At 40.6% G+C, this 12,876-nt stretch overlaps 1 protein-coding gene across 1 annotated transcript; it reads right to left on the bottom strand.

Moving 5' to 3' along the window:
* Window positions 1-5,552: 5,552 nt before the first annotated feature.
* Window positions 5,553-8,264, bottom strand: LOC122427163 (olfactory receptor 8S1-like). The gene is made up of 2 exons (XM_043446464.1): window positions 7,492-8,264; window positions 5,553-5,715 (listed from the first exon to the last, which is right to left on the bottom strand). Exons 1-2 carry the CDS (start codon window positions 8,262-8,264, stop codon window positions 5,553-5,555), a joined length of 936 nt encoding a protein of 311 aa, XP_043302399.1.
* Window positions 8,265-12,876: the final 4,612 nt, after the last annotated feature.

The following is a 12,876-nucleotide window of genomic DNA, read 5'->3' as shown; positions in this document are numbered from 1 at the left end:
TTTTGCCTGTGTTGGGTCTTCACTGCTGCACATGAGCTTTCTCTAGCTGTGGCGAGTGGGGATGCTCTTTAGTTTCAGTGTATGGGCTTGTCATTGTGATGGCTTCTTTGGGCAGAGCACAGGCTCTAGGGCACATGGGCTTCGGTAGTTTTGGCACATGGGCTGAGTTGCCCTGTGGCACCTGGAACCTTCACAGAACAAAGATCCAACCTGTGTTCCCTATTGGCATGCTCAACCACTGGACCATCAGGGAAGTCTTATTTTTAGTTTTTTAAGGAACCTCCAGATAGTTTTCCATAGTGGTTGTATCAGTTTACATTCCCACTAACAGTGTAAAGTTTCCCTTTTCTCCACAGCCTCACTAGCTTTATTGACTGTAGATTTTTTGATGATGGCTATTCTGACTGGTGTGAGGTGATACCACACTGCAATTTTGATTTGCATTTTTGTAATAATTAGTGATGTTGAGCATCTTTTCTTGCATTTGTTGGCCATCTGTATGTCTGTTTTAGAGAAATGTGTATCTAGGTCTTCTGCCCATTTAAAGAATTTTTTTTTCGATTTTGAACTGCATGGGCTGCTTTGATATTTTGGAGATTATACAATGGACTATTACTCACCCATAAAAAGGAACAAAATTTTTTCTTTTGTAGAGACATGGATGGACCTCGTTAGTCCAGAGTGAAGTAAGTCAGAAGGAGAAAAACAAATATCATATATTAATGCATATATGTGGAACCTAGAAAAATGGTATCAATTCAGTTCAGTTGCTTAGTTGTGTCCAACTCTTTGCGACCGCATGGACTGCAGCACACCAGGCTTCCCTGGCCATTACCAACTTCCAGAGCTTACACAAACTCTTGTCCATCGCGTCGGTGATGCCATCCAACCATCTCATCCTCTGTCGTCCCCTTCTCCTCCCAACTTCAATCTTTCTCAGCATCAGGGTCTTTTCCAGTGAGTCAGTTCTTCGCATCAAGTGGCCAAAGTATTGGAGTTTCAGCTTCAGCATCAGTCCTTCCAATGAATATTCAGGACTCATTTCCTTTAGGATGGACATGTTGGATCTCCTTGCAGTCTAAGGGACTCTGAAAAATCTTCTCCAATACCACAGTTCAAAAGCATCAATTCTTTGGTGCTCAGCAATGGTATAGATGATCTTCTTTGCAAAGCAGAAGTAGAGACACAGTGTACAGAAGGAATGTATGGATACCTAGGGGGAAAGGGTTGGAGTAATTGGGGGATTGGGATTGATACATACATACTACTGATGCTGTGTATAAAATAGACAACTGATGGGAACATAGTGTAAAACACAGCGAATGCCTCTTGATGCACATAAAGTGGTGCCCTAAATGGGAGGGAAATCTAAAAGGGAAGAGATATATATATATATGGCTGATTCATTTTGCTGTGCAGCAGAAGCTAACAGCCTTGCAAAGCAGCTATGTGTGTGTGTTAGTCACTCTGTCGGGTCCGACTCTTTGTGACCCCGTGGACTGTAGCCCACCAGGCTTCTCTGTCTATGGAATTCTCCAGGCAAGAATAGTGAAGTGGATTGCATTCCCTTCTTCAGAGGAACTTCCCAACCCAGGGATTGAACCCTGGTCTCCTGCCTTGCAGGCAGATTCTTTACTGTTTGAGCTACAGGGAAGCAGCTATACTGCCATAAAAATTAACTGATTAAAAAAAAAATATATATATATATATATATATGACAGCAACTTAGCAATTGAAACATTTGAACACCTGGGGCCTGTGGTTGGGACCCTGCACTCCATTACTCTTCTAAAGGGTGGGTTTGCAGAACTTTATTGTAATTCAATCATGGGAAATGTGAAAGATGGAAATTAGATCTAGTCCTAAAGTCTGTTTCTGCTTTACACTGATGGTCCAAATCTGGGCAAGTCATCTCTGTCTCTGTGGCTCAATTTTTTCATCATTAAATGAAGGCTTTGGTCCAGTGATTTTTCTGAGATGTCATCCTGCTTTGACAATTCAATTGCCAAAATTCCATTAAAGATACCCCATTTCTGTCTTAGCCAAGTTATTTATTTTCTAATTCTCTCTTCCTACACTCTATACCCACTGGTACTTTTGGCATTCAGACCATATTTCTCTTGTCTCAGGGAACAGCATCTCCCAAATGAAGCCTCCATAGTCTGTTAAAGGACATATAGGCCCTGGCAAGTAGTGGACAAGACAGCCCTTTCCTATACTTAATGAAACCAAACTCTCAGGAAATAACTTGGCTTTCATAACATGATTTTAATCTGTATTTGAACACCATGTGACACATCTCCCAGGGATATTGCATGTATTTTCTTCCCCAATTATGAGATGATAGTCTTCCCCGATCTATAGGGTTTTAGGAATAATTCCTGTGTGTTGTGTGTGGGTGGGGAGGATTGAATGGCTATTCCTCCTACTGATCTCACCATTTGCTTATTATTTTGCCTCAGTTACACCCTCAGGAAGGCATATGCTCTGGAAAAGGTAAAGCACCCGCTCCACCAAGTGTGCAGAGCAGAAATGCTGCTGAACCTGGGACTGTTTTGCTAACTCTTCAGCCCTGGCCTTCATCTCCAGAGAAATATCCTCAGTTTGGAAATTTCACCTGTGAGTATGCCACATATGAGGCCTTGATTTTCAGAGGACTTTGCTGAAGAAAACTGACAACTGAGGAGAGGATCTTAGCCTGAGGGTCAAAGGATCGAGAACAGATGGAAGTCAGGGAGCTGGCATGGAAGTGGTCTGCTATTGTCTTTCTGAGAACTCTCTTGGAGCTGAATGGGAGACGAGATGGCAGCTGAGCATTTGTTTTGCTTTCTCCAACTTCTTCTCCTTCCTCTAGGCTTGGAACAATTCTTGAACCCGTCAGGGATCTGAAGTTGTCTGGACTTAGGTGGGTGATGGAGAGACGCAGGACAGGGGGTCAGAGTGCGCGTGTTTCAGCAACCTCTTGTGAAATGACCCTGGATGGTGTCCCAAAATAAGGACTGTTTTTCTTTTTTTCTATCCCTATCTCTCCTCCATGTTACTTTCCTCTGACATCTATATTGTTATGAAGACAGGAATTTTATTGTACTAAATTAAATGTTTCTTTTCATATGTTCCTTCTCTCACTCCCTTCTCTCTCATTCATTTTTTTTTTTTTTTTTGGCGTTCTAATTGAGAGCCTATTAAGTAATAGGAACTACTAGACACTGAGGATACAGAATCTGTTAAATAGGGTTTTACTCTCAAGACTCACATTTTAGAGGAAAATATTCCCTGTTCTTTCCTAGGATCATGCAAGGGAAAGGACTCCTGAGACAGACTGATCATTCATTCCTTTCAGTCAGTTCAGTTCAGTTGCTCAGTCGTGTCTGACTCTTTGTGACCCCATGAATCGCAGCACGCCAGGCTTCCCTGTCCATCACCAGCTCCCGGAGTTTACTCAAACTCATGTTCATCGAGTCAGTGATGCCATCTCATCCTCTGTCGTCCCCTTCTTCTCCTGCCCCTAATCCCTCTCAGCATCAGGGTCTTTTCCAATGAGTCAACTCTTCGTATGAGGTGGCCAAAGTACTGGAGTTTCAGCTTCAGCATCAGTCCTTCCAATGAACACCTAGGACTGATCTCCTTTAGGATGGACTGAGAAATAGATTTAAGGGACTAGATCTGATAGACAGAGTGCCTGATTCATTCCTTTATGCACCCCTTAATCAACAAATAGTTATTCGGGATTTATTATTTGCTATGTTCTACTTTAGGTATTACTAGTTAAGAATAATATAGTTGGGAACATACTTATTTTTATTTTATTTCTTTCCAGGTTACTCTGGAGCTGTAGATTTTGCCAGGCAGTTTTCTGTATGGAAATAAAGGAGGAGCTGGGTCTCAGTACTAAGATAAGACTCCCCCAGAATGAAGTGGGAAATTTGCTAGTGGTTGGGTTTCTGCTTTGTGCATAAACAAAAGTAAAAGATTGAAGGAGAGGCAAAAGAGGAGGAGTTGAAAGGGTAAGAAATGAGAGGAGAAAGATAGTGGAAATGGCTGTTGAAGCTGTGAAGATTTTCTTTACTGTTTTCCCCCCAGTTTTATGGAGAGCTGATTGATATACATTAATGTGTAAGTTTAAGATGCACAGCATGAGAGTATAAATACACACACACATATAAATGTGTATTGCAATATGTTCAGTTAATATCCATCACCTAAAAACTTCTAATCGGGAAAACCTTGAAAGTTAGCTCTGATTGAGAAAATTTCACACATTGACTTTTGGGGAAGTCATTTTGGTTTTTACATGGTTCAGCCTGGAGTTTGTGTGAACCCGAAGAGCCTGTTAAACACACACAGCAGGTCTTCTTCACCATTAAGGTAAAGAATATCTGTTTTGAAGATAAAGATAAAAAACTCTCTTCTTATGATATCTGTGTTTAACTCCCTTGAAGAAAGGTTCTTTTCCTAGACACCAGCGTCCTGTTCTCTCGTTCTATATCTACTTGTCCTGTCTCTTTTGGAAGCTTGAAAGAATATACCCCGGTAATGTTTGATGTATATTCTGTGTTCTGATAAGGTATATGACTATGCTAAAAATCATTCTTCAATGGAGCAGTTTCTCAGAGTTATCTGAGAGGCTGTCTTCTGGGCTATAGTCCTCAGTTTGGCTCATATAAAACTCTTCTCTATTCCTCAAAAAATTCCATCATCTCATAAAGTCATAATATAAAGAATAGCAAGAAGCAGAGAAAAAGAAAATAATCTTTTCTCCTTATATATTACTAGTTAGGATTTACTTTCTTGTCAGATTTCGTATATATCATACAATGCTGTTAACTATAGTCATCATATTGTACATTACACCTAATATTTACCTTACACTGGAAATTTGTACCTTTTAATTACTTTCCTCCAATTGACTTTCCTCCTACCCTCCATCTCTGATAACCATATGTCTGACCTTTTTTTCTAAGAGTTTGGTTATCCCTAGGTTCTGCATGTAGTGTGAGGTCATATTGCATTTGTCTTTACTTGTCTGACATTTCACTGAGCAAAATGCCTTCATGGTTCATCCGTGTCATCACAAATGGGAGAACTTCTTCATTTTTACAGCTGAATAATATTCCATTGCTTTATCCATGCCTTCTTTATCCATTCATCCATTAAGGAAACCTAGGTTCTTTCTATGTGTTGGGTGTTGTAAATAATGCTATCATGAACATGGGGGTGCAGATACCTTTCTGAGTTATTGGTTTCATTTCCTTTGAATGTATTCCCAGAAATGGAATTGCTGATACATATGGTGGCTTCATTTTTAGTTTTCTGAAGATCCTTCATACATTTATTGAGAAGACTTTCTTGTGTGGTGACTGGGTCCTCTGTGGATGGCTGCCTTTAGTCTTGTGGAGGCTTTTCCATTTTGCTTGACTAGGGGAGGGCACTGGGGTCAGAGCAACTAAGGCTTCTGTTTTTCATGCTGAAATAGCTTTGAGATGAAGGTTTTTCTGTCTCCTCTCCTTTCTCATGACTTTTCCTCCTTTAATGAGGATGCAGTAGAGCTTGGCTTAGAAGGTGAGCCTGGGTTTCCTGGACAACCTCCTCCTGAGAGCTGCCTTCACCTCCTGGTTCTTCAAACTGTAGATAAGTGGGTTCAGTAGTGGGGTCACCACACTGTACTGCATGGATAGCACTTGCTCCAGGGCTGAGCCAGAAGCTGGAGTCATGTACCTTGAAGGGAATTGCACAAAGGAAAAAAATGAGCTCAGGACAATGACCACAATACTGTTGGCAGCCAGGATCCATCCCATCCTAGATTCTGCAAAGAGGATCCTCAAGGCTGAGTCAGCTATCATTGATAGAAGCATCTAGAAATGACTGTATTATCAGTGAGAAGTGTGTCATTTCTGCCTTCAAACACTTCCATACATGAATTAGCTTGTGCAAAACATTATAGGAGCTACCCTGAGGCAAAAGGAAGTTCTGCAGCATATGAAGTGCTACAGGTTAGAATAGAACTAAAAATGATTTCATGCATTTCTGTTGCACTTCATACATTTCAAAGTGTCTTTTCTTAATAGTTATGATGATGATGAGGATTTTTTTTCTCTTTTTTTTCTCATATGCACAACTGTATGTTCCCATATTGTGATGATAGTTCCATTGTTGGACTAGCATATGCAAAACTATATGCTAGTCCAATCATGTCGTCATTTTTTCCAAACATTTATAAGGAATTAACCCAGAATCACAACACTTTGTTTTTACAATGCTTAGTCGAATAAAATTTTGTCCTTTTAACATATTTGTCTCTGGCTTAGAAAAGAAGCCAAGCTTTGTAAATAAAGTGAACTATAAAAATGTATTTAGCATGAGATATGATTCCAAAATAGTAAGAATTAAAATTTGGATGTACTTTGTTAAGTATCACAAGGACTATTTCCCAAAGAAGCATTAGAAAAAAAATTTTTTTTTGCAATTGTTCCATTATCATTGGAAGATTCTTTTTTGGGTTTGGTGTGCTTGGTTAAGAAAGATATTCATCTTACTGTCATTTTTTTATGTTTTAATTTCACTCTCCTAACATATCTGTGAAGTAGGTGGGAGAAATCTCCTACCTCTTCAGGAAAATGAGGAAACTGAGACAAAGAGAGCTCAAGAGATTTGTCCACAGGCTCAGGTGAGCTCTCTTAGACCATTCCTTATCCTTTCACACCTTATGACTTCTGTCCAAAAAAAAGCAGGTGAGAGAAGTTTAGAGCAGTTTTTGTAAATCCATCTCCAGTTCACTAGTAGAGAGCATAGGCCATTAGTTACTCTATTCCCTGGGAAGGAAGTACTCATCAGGTATTGTTGTTTATGTTTGAGAGAAATGTGGTAGAAAATAGCTTGAGGTCTCAACTCAGTGAGACTTGGTTTTTCTTTTGGCTTCATTCCTAGCTTGTTCTGGAAAGTTTTGTAGGGTACCTGGTTACTCCTAAAAATCAAGTTTCTTATCAGAAAATGAGATTAATAACATTTCATTTTTGGTGTGGTGTGATGTATACTAAAATTGAGCTTGATTATGTAAAGCAGCTGTTATATAGTAAAGGTCTAATAAATAATTAAGACAGAAATAAGCTGTGGAGACATCAATTTCCAGTAGGAAAGAGAAATGGCATCTGTTGCAAGGATGATATAATTTATTTTTTGTCTAGCTCTTATAAAAGTCTAGCAAAAGGCTGTATGATTTTCTTTTGATGACTCTGAAATAGGTTAACGAAAGTAAGAAAGTCTTTACTTCTTGTATAAACTTATTTTGCATAGTTAGACAATTGAGGCCTCAGAAAGAAAATGCATTAAAAAAAAATAATTCATGCATCAGGTCCACAGCGGAGCCAGAACCTAGGCTTACTGATTCCAGTATAATTCTTTTCCTGCTACTTTGCAATGCTCTGTCTACAGGGCAAGTTTACTTAGTGTGAAAAACACATTGCATTTGCAGGCAAAGTTTTAGCAATGACATACCTGGAAATTCCAGAACCATAAAAGATGATGACCACAAGAAAATGGGATGAGCAGGTAGAGAAGATCTTGTTCCAACCTGTGGCAGAGTTCATTCCCAGGGCTGTCAGGATAATACGGGTGTAAGAACCCACCAGTATGACAAAGGTGCCAAGGCCCAGGACCACCATGGTGGTCAGGATGGAGAACACACTAACGCAGGGATCAGAACAGGGCAATAGGAGCACTGGGGGAAGCTCACAGGCAAAACTGCGGATGAGGCTGGGGCCACAGAAGTTCTGCTGAGCTAGGAGGATGGTGTTAAGTAGGCCAGTCCCCATTCCTATGGCCCAGGAGGCTCCCGCCAGGCCAGCACACACCTTCTTGTTCATAGTCACCACATACAGCAGCGGGTGGCACACAGCCTGGTACCGGTCATAGGCCATGACTGAAAGGAGGCAAGTTTCAGTGGCCCCAAGAAATATAACGAAGAAGATCTGGATGAAACATTCAAGGAAGGATATAGTCTTCCACTTGGAAAGCAGGTTGTTCAGCAGCTTAGGCACAATGACTGAGGCATAGAAAGCATCCAGGAAGGAGAGGTGACTGAGGAAGAAGTACATGGGGGTGTGGAGGTGGGAATCAGTCCTGATCACCAGCAGCATCAGCAGGTTTACTGTGAGGATGAGAAGGTAAATCACCAGGAATATTACAAATAGTACCACCTGGATGTGAGGGTTGTTGGATAGTCCTTGGAGAACAAACACAGTGACTCTGGTTGTGTTGCCAGCTTCCATGGAGCACTGGAGTTTCTTTTTAGAAGGACAAGAACAGAAAAGAATGTTCCAGAGTTCTATGAGTCTCAGAGAATGGCTGGGGATGAGGTGTTATGAATAAAGCTTCAGGGCTGACCCAGGACAGATTGTGTAGCAGAGGCAAACTTGCTATGTCAGAACTCATCAGTCCTGCCCAGCTCAGAGCTATAATCTATTGGCTGCAGCAGAGATGGTGGGAAGCAAGATGTAGAAGCTCAAACCTAGAAAGGAAGAAGAGAAAAGAGATTATTCAGACTGGAGAAGGAAAGGGAGTTGTAAGTAGCCTCCAGAGCACTGAGAAGTGCTCTTCTTCAGTTCCAAAAGTAACTGAATTCAAAGCACAGGAAGACTCACTGGCATAGTGAGTAAAGCAATAAAGATTTTGGCTGACCTAAGGCTGATAGTCCATGATGCATGTTTGACAGCTGATGATGGCACAAAACCGTTCTCTGTCACTGTAAGTTCATGAATCAGTCACTTGGGTTTTTCATTAAAAAAAAAAAATCTGGAAAAACTAGACATTTTAAAATCTGTTCCAGCTTAGAAATTCTACAGATTGGGAGTCAATCATCCTTGGGTATCTGGTACTAAATGGAAACTTTCTCCCCTTCTGTGTCAACAGAAGCAGAACTACTCCTGGCACAGGAGTAGTTGTTTTCATGGAAGTCAGGCAGGAGGAAGCCATCAAATGGGAGGCAAGGGCTGTATGCTTCAGGGATTCCAAGGGCTTCCCATTCCAAGATTTCTGTGAATTTATAATGTCCACTGTTTGTACTGTAATCTCATCACCTAACATGAGAGTCCCCGAAGACTGTGCTGTTCTCTGAGTTGGTACTAGGGGATTTGGATGAAGCCAAGTCAAATTTGGACCACCTTCTGTGCCTCACAGAGACAGTAAAACAGAAGAAGAGGGGAAACAAAAGACCACCTAGAACATGAGGCAAAATGAACAGAGGATTCATTCAAAATGAGTCAGAGGATTTAGTGCAGAGCAAAGCAAGATATTGTTTTCCCCTCTCTCCCCTTGAAGGGTAACTCAGGAGGAGGATAAATGAGAACCTGATCTCTATTTATGGTTTGTATACTCAGGAGTTCCCAGATTGGATAATTTTAAGATAAGATGGAGCTGAATGAGAAGGATATTTGTCTTCACCTAGGTTCCCTAGGCCAACAAGAGACACTCTCAGTGGTGGATATTTGAGTGGCATTCTTTCTAACACTGGAGCAAAAGCCACAGATATGGCTAGGGCTTCATGGACTACCGATAACTTTGTCTTTCCTTTAGAAGATGCAGAGGTGAAGATTTTGAGCAAGGAAATATCCCTATAGTCCTTCTGTCCAATGGGAAAATTTCTTGACTTTGCCTCCAAAATAACAATGGCCAGAGGGACTTGATCTCAGCCCTAGACCTTGGAGAGTGTTGGTGGTCCCTGGAGAGGCCCTTAAGCAGGAGGCCTGCTCTGATCTGAATGAGTTCTCCAGGGCCAACATTCCCCTGTGTATTACTCTTGTTTCAGTGGGTTGCAAGAGGTACCCTTGGGTGGCTGCTGCTGCTGCTAAGTCACGTCAGTCGTGTCCGACTCTGTGTGACCCCATAGACGCCAGCCCACCAGGCTCCCGTCCCTGGGATTCTCCAGGCAAGAATACTGGAGTGGGTTGCCATTTCCTTCTCCACTTGGGTGGCTAAGAGTTTCTAAAGATGAAGATAGAGTCTTTTCTATAAGAGACTCTATAAACAGAATCTCTCTTTTAAGGTTTAGAAACCTTAAAACTAAGGTTTCTTAGTTTTAAATCTTGTTATTCCTTTCCCTTTCCCCTCCCTCCTGCTTTTTCTTATCTTTTGGTTCAGTTTTTTAAGAAATAGATATGTATTCATTTGTTACTTTTGGGTGCACTGGGTCTTCATTGCTCATGTGTGCTTTCTCTAGTTGTGAAGAGTGGGGGCTACTTCTCACTGCAGTGTTGCATGGGCTTCTCATTGCGGTGGTTTCTCTTGCTGTGAAGCATAGGTTCTATGTGCACACGGGACCTAGTTGCAGCACACAGGCTCAGTAGTTGAGCACATGGACTCAGCAGTTGCAGCTTGCTGGCTCTAGGGTATATGGGCTTCAATAGTTGAGGCACAGGGGCTCATTTGTTGCGGCTTGAGAGTTCACGAGCACGTGCTCAGAAGTTGTGGCCCATGGGCTTAGTTGAACTGTGGCATGTAGAATCTTCCTGGCCCAGGGATTGAACCCATGTCCCCTGCATTGGCAGGCAGATTCCCATCCATTGCACCACCAGGGAATTCCTCTTTCTGTTCAATTTTAAATAATATTTGTGATTATAGAAATATAAAGATAAAAGATATAATACAAAAAAGATATTTTAGGTATTTTAAAAATGAAAAAGTGTATTTAAATAACTTCATGATAACAGGCAAAAATACAAATTTATTATGCTATCCAATATTAATTCTTTAATTTTTGCAATTTGAAGAAATCCAAGTAGGTTAAAAACTGTAAAACAGTTTTGGGTTAGCAGATGCAAACTAATGTATATAAAATGAATAAACAACAAGGTCCTACTATATAGCACAGGAAATTATTTTCAATATCCTGTCATAAACCATAATGGGAAAAAGAATGTATAAATGTTTTTGATGAATGTTTTTGATATATGGCAGAAATTAACACAACACTTGAAATCATCTAACTTCAGTTAAAAGGGCTTCCCTAGTGGCTCAGACAGTAAAAAAATCTGCCTGCAATGCGGGAGACAGGGTTTGATCCCGGGGTCAGGAAGATCGTCTGGAGAAGGGAAAGGCTATTCATTCCAGTATTCTTGCCATGGAGAATTCCATGGACTGAAAAGCCTGGCAGGCTATAGTCCATGGGGTTACAAAGAGTCAGACATGACTGAGTCACTTTCACTTTCAGTTAAAAAGGTGAAAAAAAACACACTTAAAGTTTTAACTGTGGTAGAAACTTTTTATTATGGAAAAATTTAAGCATATATAGAACTAAAAAGAATAGTGTAATAATCCTTCCGTATCCATCACCCAGCTTCAACAATTATCAACTCATTGACACTTTGACCACATGTGATCGAAAAATAATCTCTATATTACATGAACAGTCAAATACTTAAAACATGAACTTGTTCAAAGGTCAGAAAGGACAGGTATTGAAGAGCAATTATCAGTTTTTGCCACAGATAAGGACTGAATGATGGTTGATTGAATAAATCCCTAGGAGATAACAAAGCAACAATATGCAAGGAACTTGGGTTTTTCACTCTGGACCATCCAATACCATTGAACTTCAGAAAAAAATAATCTTTTAATTTGTTTGATTCACTTTATTTTGGAAGCTCTTCTGTAATAGCTTTATCCTTTATCTTCCTAAAACAGAGGTCCTAACTAACTCCAATTATTTCCAACTTCCCACCACCAAAAAAAGGTTGCAGTTAAACATTTTTTTGTGTGTGTCTTCAGAAGTAAGTCTATTATGTTTGAGATGTACATTAAATGATCTCTGAGCTACAAAGGGTAAGAGGAAATATTACTACAGACAGAAGTAAAAAGTAAAACTTTTATTGCAAGAGTTTGAACTACATACACAGAAATATTGTTGCTGCTGTTCAGTTGCTCAGTGATATCGCACACTTTGCGACCCCATAGACTACAGCATGCCAGGCTTCCCTGTCCTTCACCATCTCACCAAATTTGCTCAAACTCAAGTCCATTGTGTTGATGATGCCATTCAACCACCTCATTCTCTGTTGCTTCCTTCTTCTTCTACCCTCAATCTTTCCCATCATCAGGGTCTTTCCCAATGAATCAGTTCTTTGCATCAGGTGGCCAAAGTATGGGAGCATCAGCTTCAGCATCAGTCCTACCAATGAATATTCAGGGTTGATTTCCTTTAGGATTAACTGGTTTGATCTTCTTGGTACCCAAGTGACTCTCAAGAGTCTTCTCCAGCACCACAGTTTGAAAGCATCAGTTCTTCACCGCTCAACCTTCTTCATGGTTCAACTCTCACATGACTCGTACATGACTACTGGAAAAACCATAGCTTTGACTCTATGAACCTTTGTTGGCAAAGTAATATCTGTCTCTCCTTTTTAATACACTGTCTTGGTTTGTCATAGCTTTTCTTCCAAGGAGCAAGCATCTTTTAATTTTATGGCTGCAGTGACACAGTGATTTTGGAGCCCAAGAATATAAAGTCTGTTGCTGTTTCTGAGTGACTCAGAAATATATCTGCATTTTAATACAAATTACATAGTTTGTAGTCTTTTATAACTTCATACCAATAATTAATTAAGCTAAAATTCATTATCTATGTGAAGTTATAAGACTATCCAAGTAGGATCAGAGTGGTGTCCTGGTCTGGGCTAGTCCACTCTGGGCCTCCCTATGTTACCTTTGGGTCCCTCTAGGCAAATAGCCATAGGTGTCTGGGGTGAGACCTGACCCAATGTCGGCAGTGTCAGTAAAGGCTCTCATTATGGGTTCTCCTGAGGCCACAATCTCGGAACATTGGGACACAGCAGAACATGTCCATTTGAGAGTTTTCAGGTTTGCTGGGTAGGGGGCCTCTCTAGATGT

Source organism: Cervus canadensis, chromosome 25, assembly GCF_019320065.1.
Source record: "Cervus canadensis isolate Bull #8, Minnesota chromosome 25, ASM1932006v1, whole genome shotgun sequence".
NCBI classification, from domain to species: domain Eukaryota; kingdom Metazoa; phylum Chordata; class Mammalia; order Artiodactyla; family Cervidae; genus Cervus; species Cervus canadensis.
Note: the sequence above shows the minus strand (reverse complement) of the source record. Positions and strands in the feature narration are given on the sequence as shown.